General features: G+C 37.2%; 1 protein-coding gene across 1 annotated transcript; it reads right to left on the bottom strand.

The window, feature by feature from the left end:
• Positions 1 to 10228: 10228 nt before the first annotated feature.
• On the bottom strand, positions 10229 to 10654 carry LOC107793847 (uncharacterized). The gene has a single exon (XM_016616296.1). The coding sequence runs from the start codon at positions 10652 to 10654 to the stop codon at positions 10229 to 10231; it is 426 nt and encodes a 141-aa protein (XP_016471782.1).
• Positions 10655 to 12224: the final 1570 nt, after the last annotated feature.

Raw genomic sequence — 12224 nt, 5'->3', positions numbered from 1 at the left:
CCAAACAAGAATACGCTGGCTGCGGGGCCCTCTATACATGTTTTGATGAAATTGCTTAGATTTCGGAACGGGGCCGTTTAGCAAAGTTTTACGGCCTTTCCCAAAACAACAATACGCTAGTCGCTTTAGGCGCATCTTTAATAAATTACTTTCTTAAATACGGGTGTGCATTTATGTGACCCAAATCCAAATCTCAAAGGAGTCGAAATGTGTCAATAACCATGGGTACATTGACTGTGACGTGGTTCGAGATACGTTTTCACAACGTTGCAATTCTCCGTAAAATAATAACAATAATAATAAAATTGATAAAAGCGGTTCAAAGTTAAAATTTGCATATAAGTTCTTAATTGTTAAAAATCAGATAAATAAGCCGAATATAACAGTTGAGCGACCGTTCTAGAACCACGGAACTCGGGAATGCCTAACACCTTCTCCTGGATTAACAAAATTCCTTATCCGGATTTCTGGTTCGCGGACTGTTAAATAGAGTCAATCTTTTCCTCGATTCGTGATTCGACCAGTGACTTGGGACACCATAAATCTCCCAAGTGGCGACCCTGAATTAAATAAACAAATCCCGTTTCGATTGTCCTTTAATAGGAAAAACTCCTTTATACCCTTACGGGTGAAAAAAGGAGGTGTGACAGGCACGATTCATCATTTCAATGGTGTTATGTGTGATTTGAGGCCTTGAGTAGGTCTGTGTTATGTTATATGACTTATTGGTATATTCGGACGAGGTTTCGAGTGGCTCGGGTAAGTTTCGGACGAGGTTCGGAGCATTTTAGAAATTTCTGCTAAGGCTGGTTTGGCAGAGGTGCTGGTCTGACCGCACCTGCGGAGCCGCAAAAGCGGCAGTGTGAACGTAGAAGCGAAGTGAAGCTAGAGCAGGGCTTCGGTAGAAGTGGGGAAGTAGTATGGTAGCGCAGAAGTGGTAGGCGTGATCACAGAAGCGGGGATGTGTGCAAGAGCGCAGCTTGTGTCGCACCTGCACTTACGCAAAAGCGGACCCTCTTGCGCAGGTGCGGAAGGGTGGATTTATAGTGTTTTCTGTAGGAGCGGAGTTTCATCGCAAAAGTGACGCTGCAGAAGCGGCCCCTTTATTCACAAATGCGAAATTGCTGGGCAAACTCTATATATTTCGAGGTTTTAGCTCTTTCATGATATTTTGAGATTTGGGGCTCGGATTGAGGCGATTTTTGAAGTAATTCTCACTGTGTAGATTGGGGTAAGTGTTCTCTACTCATTTTTTTTTATTATATCCCATGAATCTATCTTTTTGGTAATTGGTTGATAAATTTAAGGAGGAAATTAGGGGTTTTTGACTTAAACTTCATAAAGCAAAATTTCGAATTTTGAACATTGATTGGAAGTCGGATTTGAGTGAAACTAGTATGGTTGGACTCATAATTGAATGGGTTGTCGGATTTTATAAGTTTCATCAGGTTCCGAGGTGCGGGCCTGGGTTGGGGTTTTGGATCGATTTTGGGCGTTTGATTAAAGATTCGACCTTTAGCATTTGGAAATGTTTCCTTGGGCTTTATTTGATGTATTTGAGTTGTTTTTGGCTAGTTTCGAGCCATTAAGAGGTCAGTAAGCACGCGATGTCATTGTGGAGCATCGTTTGGTTTTCTCGATTTTGGATTTGACTTGTCTGAGGTAAGTAATACTTCTAAACTTGGTGTTGAGGGTATGATACCCCAAATTACGTGTTATGTGTTTGATGTTGAGGTGATGCACATGCTTGGTGACGGACGTATGGGCATGCACCGTGTGAATTGTGCCTCTGTTATTTCTATGGTACGGTGTAGTGATCTTATCTGTAACCATGAAATCTCTACGTACTAGAGCTATTGAGCTGTGATCCATGTTAGAAACCATGTCTAGGCTACATGCTTATTGTGTTGGGACCCACTGAGGTTATTACTGCTGTTGTGTTATTTGCTTACATTGCAATTTCATACTCAATCATGTTCATTCATTTCATATCATATCTCAGTCTCTGTTGTTACATATTGACACATCATATCATCATTTTGGGCTAGTTTCATGGTATTGTGAGCCCGAGAGACTGATGATTGAGTGAGGCCGAGGGCCTAATTGTGAGTGATATTATGGGATCGGAATGTACGCCACAACATGTTATATTTATTTATGCCTGGATCTGGCTTATTATGGTGCTTGGGCTGAAGGAGCCTTTCTGGAGTCTGCACACACACCCAATGAGTGCAGTTGATTTATATTGAGGGATAAATCTTCCCTGGACATGGATTTTGTCCGAATCATTTATATCTAGGGAGGGATCTTCCCTACGGGCTATATTGGCCCTACCAGTACTGAGTGACTGATGGTCAGTTGATGTATATATTTCGAGATGGATCTTCCCTGGGCTGGATTGGCCATATACAGTGCTGAGTGGCTGAACATAATGAGTGAAAAGTGTGAGACAGTGAGACTGAGTACTCTGAGAGTATGGGTACATGAGTTCTTCTCTGAGATACATTGAATTTAACATGCACACTTGATATACAGGCATAAAAATGCATTTTTTCTCGTGTTGTACGACATTGCGTCATTTATGATTTCACCTGCATAGTGACATGTAGTCATAGAGATGTACTTTCCTCATGCGATCTGAAAAATGAACATCTTAAGTATTGTTGAAAAGTTTTGGGTAAAATCATAGTTTCACAAACTACTCATATTTATGGTGATTTCGGCAAAGGACTTGAGTTTTACTGTATACTTGAAAAGAAGCATTTATTTTCCGAAATTTTATACGAGCTGAGCATTTGTTTATTGAGTTATTTCTTGCACCATCTTTAGTTATGAACCATTGCTGGTTATTGGAGTTGGACTCTGACCCTTATCCCAACTCGTCACTACTTTCAACCTAAGGTTAGTTTTGTTACTTATTGAGTATTTGGGTCGGTTGTACTCATACTACACTTTTGCATCTTGCGTGCAGATTTTGGATGATGATGTTGTTGTGATCGGCGGGAGATGGATTTAAAGACGTACTTTCATTCCGGTCGCAGCTGTTTTTTGTTCATGGCAGCCTTAGATTTATAAAAATCTGTTTAAGTATATTTCGGATATATGATGTATTTATTTCATACCAGCTTTGTATATTCTAATCTTAGAAGCTCATGATTTGTACTACAAATCCTTGGGGAATGTATAAGATTCATATATTTTAATTCACTTAATTGTCTTATTAAATTTTACTGTAATTGGGTAGTTGTTAATTGGCTTACCTAGCGGGTTGGGTTGGGTGCTATCACGACTAGTTGGATTTTTGGTCGTGATACATCTATAGCATGCATTTGTTGCATTTGTTGCTTGCACCGCTTCATGCTTTTGTTCCTTCCTTTTTCACTACTAGTGGTGAGCAGGGTTCTTTGATGCATTATTATTACTATGATTAGAGTTTCTTCTCCGACCACGGCCATGACCGCGATTGGGATCACGACCTCTTCCATGCTTAGCTTGGTGGAAGTTCGTCTCGTTCACTTCAAGGAGTGGACAAGAATAGGTCGGCTTTCATAATTTTTCATTAATAGCCCATTATGTTGCTCGACTACAAGAAGATGTGAGATAAGTTCAGAATACTATTTGAAACCAATCTCTCGATATTGCTGCTTCAGGAGCATATTCGAGGCATGAAAAATGGTGAAAGTTTTCTCCAACATATCATGATCAGTAATATTATCACCACATAATTTCAATTGGGAAATAATTTTGAACATAGGAGAATTATACTCACTAATAGATTTAAAATCTTGTAGCCTTAAATGAGTCCAACCATAACGTGCTTGTGGAAGAACGATCATCTTCGGGTGGTTATATCTATCTTTCAAATTTTTGTACAGTATGACCAGATCTTTAACATTAAGATATTCCATTTTCAAGCCCTCATCAAGGTGATTTCATATGAATATCATTCCTTTGCCGCGATTTTGGTTTGATGCCTGGTTTTTATCTTTGATGGTGTTTACCAGACCCATCGTATGAAGATGAATTTCAGCATCAAACACCTAAGACATGTAGCTTTTGCCCAATATATCCAGGGCTATAAATTCAAGTTTATAAAGATTTGACATTATTTAGAAAAAGAAATTTCGCACCTATGATATTTTCAAGGTATTTGCTCGAGATGGCAGAGTTTCGTGCTGATAACGTGTTATAAAATAAAGACTGCAAAGTAAAGACAAGTATAGAGAGAAACTGATATATTATTCAACTTCAAACTTATGTACATAATGAACTCAAAACTCCTCTAATTATAGAAGAAAGGAAGCAGTTGCGAGGCTTTTTAGGAAGCAGTTGCAAGGCTTTTCTTGAGCTGCTTGTAAGCTGTCTGCATAAGTTGCTTGCAACCTGCATGTTTAATAAGAAGCTGCTGCAAATCATTTCATTGAGTTGCTTGAGACATGTCTGCATCAGCTGCTTGTAGATAAATTTCAATAGAGCACCAAGCGAATAGTTTTCTTCAGGAAGATTATCTATAGCGGAGTAATGAATAAATATCCACAATAAAATTATTTTCATAACAAATTCCTTGAGATTGATAAATATAGAGCTTCTTTATTTATTGCGGGTGTATGTTCTTTCCTAATCCTGGAATACTAAAATTTCTTTAGTCGTGTAATATTCTAGGTGAATCTCATGATAATGTAACATTAATTCTAGGCAAGTTACACAGTAAACATAGAAGAAATGTTGGATAATATAAAGAAATAAGTCTTAAATTTTAATGACATATTATAAAGTTGTGTGAATTGAAATCCAAAACGAACAGTATCTCTAGTAGACTTCGAGCTGTTACATTTCATTTCTACTATTTCGATAATAATGATAAAGCCAAAGTTCATGAAATCTCGTACACCTTGAACTAGATAGGTCAAAGTGATTGGTTGAATTTCTTCGAGCCTGGAATAAATGTCATGGCTCTTAATCATTTTCTTTTATTTTGTAATTTCTCCATGTCTAAGTTTGCTATTTAAGCTATTATTTGATTAGGATTAAGTTGGGTGATCCAATAATACTAATCATAATTTAGATAATTCTCACATATTTAAATTTCAAATACGCTCTGATGCTTTACTAGTTAATTACTTCATAATGATTGTCAACCATGTAGGCGCTCACTTTTATGCTTATAGAATGTTATGAGATCTTTACAATTTTTCTTAAAGCTAAAAATCTATTAAATTAGTGGAGGAAATAGGATATTTATATAATACTCTTAAACTATTGGGAAGATATATGTTACAAACCAAAATCTCAAGGGAGATTTATGAAGTTATTATTTTAATAAATTATTAACGAGGAAAAATTATCAGTAAGAAATAGAAAGGTGAAAATGCTAATGCCAAAAAAATGCTAACAAATATTTGCAAGTACTGAATCAAGCATAATTGCTTTCAAGACATGTGATCGTTCAAGTTCATACATTTTTGCACTCTATAATTCAGCTGGCTGAACTCTAAAATAAATTATTTTAATTAAAAGAAATGTAAAATAAATTTGACGTTTCCAAGCAAAATAACAATTGCGATCCAGGTGTTCTTGCTCAATTAAATTTAATGAGATTTATTTTCGTATTGAAGAAATTGAAAGATTTTGAAATCCAATCCTTGATCAGAATATTGTATTATTTTTCTAGTCTATACAGAATACCCTTTCTTATACAAAATTTCCTAGGTACTGTGCATATACGTGTTCTTCTATCATTTGCACTATTATAACAGAATTTGTCTTATGTGTACTATGTATAAGAAATATATACAAATGTAAAAGACAGTTAATTACAGATAATAAAGTTCTAGACTATTACATATCTATCTGATTCCACACCAGCTGGAATGTAATTGTAATTGTGAGTGTCATATGGATGGTTTGATTGGATGGCACATGGCATGATCAGCAGTGAGGGAAGAATGGTCCTTTGACTTGGCCATAGGAGATGTTAATTCAGACATAACTAGGTTACTTTGTGTACTTTCATTCTTAGCCCGAATTCCCTTCTTTCTCACTGCTTCTTCTCTCATCGATGGACAAGGAAGGAAAAACGTCCGATCATCATCTTCAACCTTTTCTCGATCAACCTCGTCGTCAACATCCCCCCTCAAGTTGGAGGGTGTTGAATACACACCCAACTTGCCGAGCAAATTATGATGTTTTGGGCCTATTAGCAATTTAGTGAACAGATCGGCTAGTTGGTGTTGAGATCGGACAAAGGATAATGAAATTAAACTAGCAAGGAACTGTTGTTCACGAAATGATAATCAATTTTCACATGTTTCGTTCTTTCGTAGAAGACCGGGTTCTTTGCGATGTGGATTGCGGCTTGGCTGTCTGAATAAAGGGGAACTGGAAGTTCTATTGGTGTTGAAAGATCATTGAAAAAGCGAATTAGCCAGGTGAGTTATGCAACTACACGTCTCATAGACCTATATTCTGCCTCGGCAGAACTGAGAGAAATTGACATTTGTTTTTTTGATTTCCAGGAAATTGGTGAGGATCCGAGGGAGATATAGAAGCCACTTACTGATTTCCTTGAATCTGGACAAGAAGCCCAATCAGAGTCACAGAAATCTTGAAGCTTGAACGATGATGACGCTGACAGAAAGAGCCCAAGACCTGGATCTCTAAGGAGATAGCGAAGGACTTGTAGAGCAGCTTCTAGGTGTGGCTGGCGAGGATCTTGTATATATTGACTCAGGTGTTGTATAGTGAATGAAAGATCCGATCGCATATGAGTTAGGTAATTCAATTTGCCGATCAAGTGTCGGTACAATGTTGGATGTGGAATGATATCACCAGTGTTGGCAACAAGTTTCTGGGTTGGATCTAAAGGTGAAGACACAGGCGTCTTATCTAGACAATTGAACTCTTTGAGCAAATCCAAAGTGAACTTTCGTTGAGTCAAGAATAAACCAGTTGATTCCCGGACAACTTCCATTCCCAAAAAATAATGTAAGTTTCCAAGATCCTTAATTTTGAATTCTTGATCAAGGAAAACTTTCAGTGCATTTAGTTCCCTTATGTCGTTCCCAGTTAGCACAATGTCGTCTACATAAACTGCTAAAATAGAAATTGAAATTCCCTTTCTCTTGAAAAATAAGGAATAGTCATTTAGGGAATGTGAATAACCTTTGAAATTTAGTGCACTTGTGAGTTATGAATACCATTATCGTGAAGCTTGTCGAAGTCCATAGAGTGACTTGTTTAACTTGCAGACATGTTTGGGAGTTGGGGTAGTCATACCAACCGGAAACTTCATATAGACTTCTTCATTTAAATTTCGATGTAGAAAAGCGTTATTAACGTCTAATTGATATATCCCCCATCCTTTCTTGATTGCAGTAGCCAATAGACATCTAATTGTGGTCATTTTGACCACATGTGAGAATGTCTCATTGAAATCTATTCCTTCACGTTGTACATCTCCTCTAATGACTGATCTTGCTTTCAAACGCTTAATACTTCCATCTGAAAGTTGTTTAACCTTGTATACCCATTTGCATGGCAGGGCCTTTTTATTTGGAGGAAGTTCAACTACATCCCAGGTGTCATTTTGTACTAATGCATCAATCTCTTTCTGCATTGCCTCTTGCCATCCTGGATGATGGGCTGCTTATTTAAAGGTTAGTGGTTCTTAAACATTTGAAAGACAATTTAGGAAATTTTGATTTGATCTTGAAAGTGTAGAAAATGAGTAAGAAGTGGGTGCGATAGGGGAAAGAAAACAAGAACCACTTACATCTGTTAACTGGATTGCATTAGTAACATAGTCATTTAAATAGGAAGGAGTTTTACTGGTTCTTAAGGATTTTCTAAGTATGACAGGTGATTCTGTATTTCCAGGTTGAGGACTTGGCACTGGTACATGCATTTTCTGGATGGGAAGGAGAATTGTCAATCCTCGTGGATCTTCTGAATGCAGTAGGTGAGTTCCTACTTACATTTTGAGGATTTGGTGTAAGAACTTCTTGGTTGTTAGGTTCCAAAAGATGGTCCGAGTCTTCAGATCTCTCTTTTAAATTTCCAGAAAAGAAATCTTGAACATCAATATTCTGTTTAGATGAATCTGAAGGGAAAAAAATAGATTTATGGATTTTTGTGGATCTGATAGAGGCAAAAGGATAAATATCTTCATGAAACACTACATCCCTAGATATAAGAGTCTTTTGTGTGTTTAAGTTAAGAACTTTGTACCCTTTCTTACCATGTGGATACCCCAGAAAGACACAAGGTAAAGCCTTTGGATCAAACTTTATCCTATGAGATGTAAGAGTGGAGAGAAAACATAGACATCCGAAGTACTTAAGTCTGGAATAATCAGGTTTAGTCTTAAATATGATTTCATAAGATGTCTTGAACCTAAGTACCCTTGAAGGAAACCTGTTAATCAAATGTGTTGCAGTCAACACACAATCTCCCCAAAACTTCACTGGTAGATGTGATTGATATAGTAAAGCCCTTGAGATTTCCAAAATATGCTTGTGCTTTCTTTCAACAATTCCATTTTGTTGGGAGTCCCAACACAAGTTGTCTGATGCACAATCCCTTGTTTAAAAAAATATTCTTCCTGTACCTTTCCTGTTCCAAGCTCAAAAAGCATTGTCTGAACGCATGACTTTAATTTTACTGTGAAATTGTCTCTCTACCGTGGCTAAAAAGGATTGTAAAACTGGAAAAGCATTTGACTTTGTGCTAAGAAGATATGTCCAAGTCCCCCTACTATAATCATCTACTATAGTTAGGAAATATTTGTATCCATCATATATATTTGTATTGTATGGACCCCAAGTATCAATGTGGATTAATTCAAATACAGATTTAGTAGTGATGGAACTGTTTGGAAATGGCAGCTTTGACTGCCTACCCATTGGACAAATAACACAAGGTGTAGAGAAATTATCACAAGAAGGACTAGGAATAGATGAAATCTTCTTCGTATTTAGGCATATGGCCTAAATGATAGTGCCATAGCTTGTTCTTTACATACGAAAGACTGGAAAAAGAAAATAAAACTGAAGATTCCTTCTAATTAAAAGATTCTTTCCTAGAACAACTCTACTACTAAAATAAGATGGCTTCTTGGAAATAAGATCCAAATGCCTTGATTCCAGAATATATAGTCCACAGCTCTCCCTACCAATCACTAGAGGCCTCTTCATTGAAGGGGCCTGCAGAAAACAAAATAAAGAAGTGAATAATATGTTAAAGTTGTTTTGCTTGCACAATTTGTGAACCGATAACAAATTGAATCTGAAGGCTGGGACTTATAAGACATTATGAAGAGTATGGTTAGGAAAGATTGTAACTGATCCTGAATGAGTTACTTTAACCTTAGATGAATTAGGCAGGTTTACATTCAAAGGTTTAGGTAGAAGATTCATGCTAAAGAAACAAGTTTAATCAAAAGTCATATGTTCAGTTGCACCACTATCTAATATCCATGTTTGATTGTTGTTATGTGCAAAACAGGTTGTACAGTTGTGTGAAAAATATATAACAGCTAGGTTCACGTCTGCATTGTTCTCAGAGCTACTGGCAGCTTGCTTTCCCATCTGCACCTACTGTAGAAGCTGCAAAATCTGGGTGATGTTCTCCTGGGTGAGACCCTTAATGCCTGAGCTTTGTTCTGCATTGTTCTCTGAAACAAGTGCATTGTTACCCTGAATAGATCCTTGATATTTCTTCTGATTAGTGAACTTGAAATTCGGAGAAAATCCAACAAGTCTATAACATTCTCCTATCATATGACCTGGTTTTTTACAGTAAGAACAAAATGAGTTATTTTTCTTTCCTTCATAACCAGATTTCTTTCGCTTAAAGTCTCTGAAATTGCTTTTCTTTCGAGCAGAACCTTGTTGTGCAATTATGAAAGAAGCTGAATCTCCTGGATAGATTGGAACACAATGAATCTCTCTTTGCTTTTCATCTTGGATGACCATGGAGTAAGCTTGCCCAATAATGGGTAAAGGATAAGACAGCAGAATATTGCTTCTCACCCCTATGTAGGTGTCATTGAGCTCCATTAAAAACTGCAGCAACCTCTGGTCTTGGTGAGTCTTCAAATTATTTCCTTTAGCTCCACACACACACTCACATGAACATGTGGAAAAATTGATTTGAGTATCTAACTCATCCCACAAACTTTTCATTTTCGTAAAATAGCTAGATACACTAGAGTTTCCTTGAACTACAACACTTAGTTCTTTTTGAAGTTGAAACAGTTTAGCACTATTTTTTGACCAAATCTGTCTTCCAAATCATTCCATATGTCCTTTGCACTGTGAGAGTAAAGCACACCCTCTGCAATCTCCTTTGACAGAGAGTTAAGCAACCAAGACAGGACCATGTCATTTCCTCTTGACCAAGCACTTTGAAGCCCTAAACTTTCATCTGGAATGGAGAGGGTTCCATCAATAAAACCCAACTTGTTCTTTGCAGAAAGAGCTATCACAACAGCTCTACGCCAAACACCATAGCTTTTGCCATCAAAAGATGAAGAAACCAAGTTCATTCCTGGATAGTCTGAGGGGTGAAGAAAAAATGGGTGTGATGAATCAATCATCACTTTCTTGGATGAATCAGCCACAGCCACAGGGATATTAACATCAGATGTTTCTACCATTTTGAAAATAAGAAGGCAGAATGAAAAAGTGAAAAAAAAATTCAAAATATGCTTAAATGACCTGCTCTTGAAAATTGGAAGATTTTAAAATCCAATCCTTTATAGGAATATTGTATTATTTTTCTAGTCTATATAGAATACCCTTTCTTATACAAAATTTCCTATGTATTCTGCATATACGTGTTCTTCTGTCATTTGCACTATTATAACAGAATTTGTCTTATGTGTACTGTGTATAAGAAATATATACAAATGTAAAAGACAGCTAATTACAGATAATAAAGTTCTAGACTATTCCATATCTATCCGATTCCATACCAGCTGGAATGTAACTACAGTTGTGAGTGTAATATGGATGGTTTGATTGGATGGCATATGGCATGATCAGGAGTGAGGGCAGAATGGTCTTTTGACTTGACCATAGGAGATGTTAATTCAGATATAACTAGGTTACTTTGTGTACTTTCATTCTTAGCCCAAATTCCCTTCTTTCTCTCTGTTTCTTCTCTCATCGATGGACAAGGAAGGAAAAATCTCCCGATCATCATCTTCAACCTTTTCTCGATCAACTTCGTCGTCAACATCCCTCCTCAAGTTGGAGGGTGTTGAATACACACCCAACTTGCCGAGCAAATTATGATGCTTTGGGCCTGTTAGCGATTTAGTGAATAGATCGTCTAGTTGGTACTGAGATCGGTCAAAGGATAATGAAATTAAACCAGCAAGGAACTATTATCTCACAAAATGACAATCAATTTTCACATGTTTCGTTCTTTCGTGGAAGACCGGGTTCTTTGCGATGTGGATTGCGGCTTGGCTGTCTGAATGAAGGGGAACTGGAAGTTCTATTGGTGTTGAAAGATCAATGAAAAAGCGAATTAGCCATGTGAGTGCTGCAACTAACCATCTCATAGACCTATATTCTGCCTCGGCAGAACTGAGAGAAATTGGCATTTATTTTTTTGATTTCCAGGAAATTGGCGAGGATCCGAGGGAGATATAGAAGCCACTTACTGATTTCCTTGAATCTAGACAAGAATCCTAATCAGAGTCACAGAAAGCTTGAAGCTTGAACGATGATGACGCTGACAGAAAGAGCCCAAGACCTAGATCTCTAAGGAGATAGCGAAGGACTCGTAGAGCAGCTTCTAGGTGTAGCTGGCGAGGATCTTGCATATATTGACTCAGGTGTTGTATAGTGAATAAAAGATCCGATCGCATATGAGTTAGGTAATTCAATTTGCCGATCAAGTGTCGATACAATGTTGGATCTGGAATGATATCACCAGTGTTGGCAACAAGTTTCTGGGTTGGATCTAAAGGTGAAGACACATGCGTCTTATCTAGATAATTGAACTCTTTGAGCAAATCCAAAGTGAACTTTTGTTGAGTCAAGATTAAACCAGTTGATTCCCGGACAACTTCCATTCCCAAAAAATAATGTAAGTTTCCAAGATCCTTAATTTTGAATTCTTGATCAAGGAAAGCTTTCAGTGCATTTAGTTCCCCTATGTCGTTCCCAATTAGCACAATGTCGTCTACATAAACTGCTAAAATGGAAATTGAAATT

The sequence above is a fragment of the Nicotiana tabacum genome, chromosome 10 (genome assembly GCF_000715075.1).
Source record: "Nicotiana tabacum cultivar K326 chromosome 10, ASM71507v2, whole genome shotgun sequence".
Classification (NCBI taxonomy): Eukaryota; Viridiplantae; Streptophyta; class Magnoliopsida; order Solanales; family Solanaceae; genus Nicotiana; species Nicotiana tabacum.
This window is presented reverse-complemented; position numbering and strand designations above follow the sequence as displayed.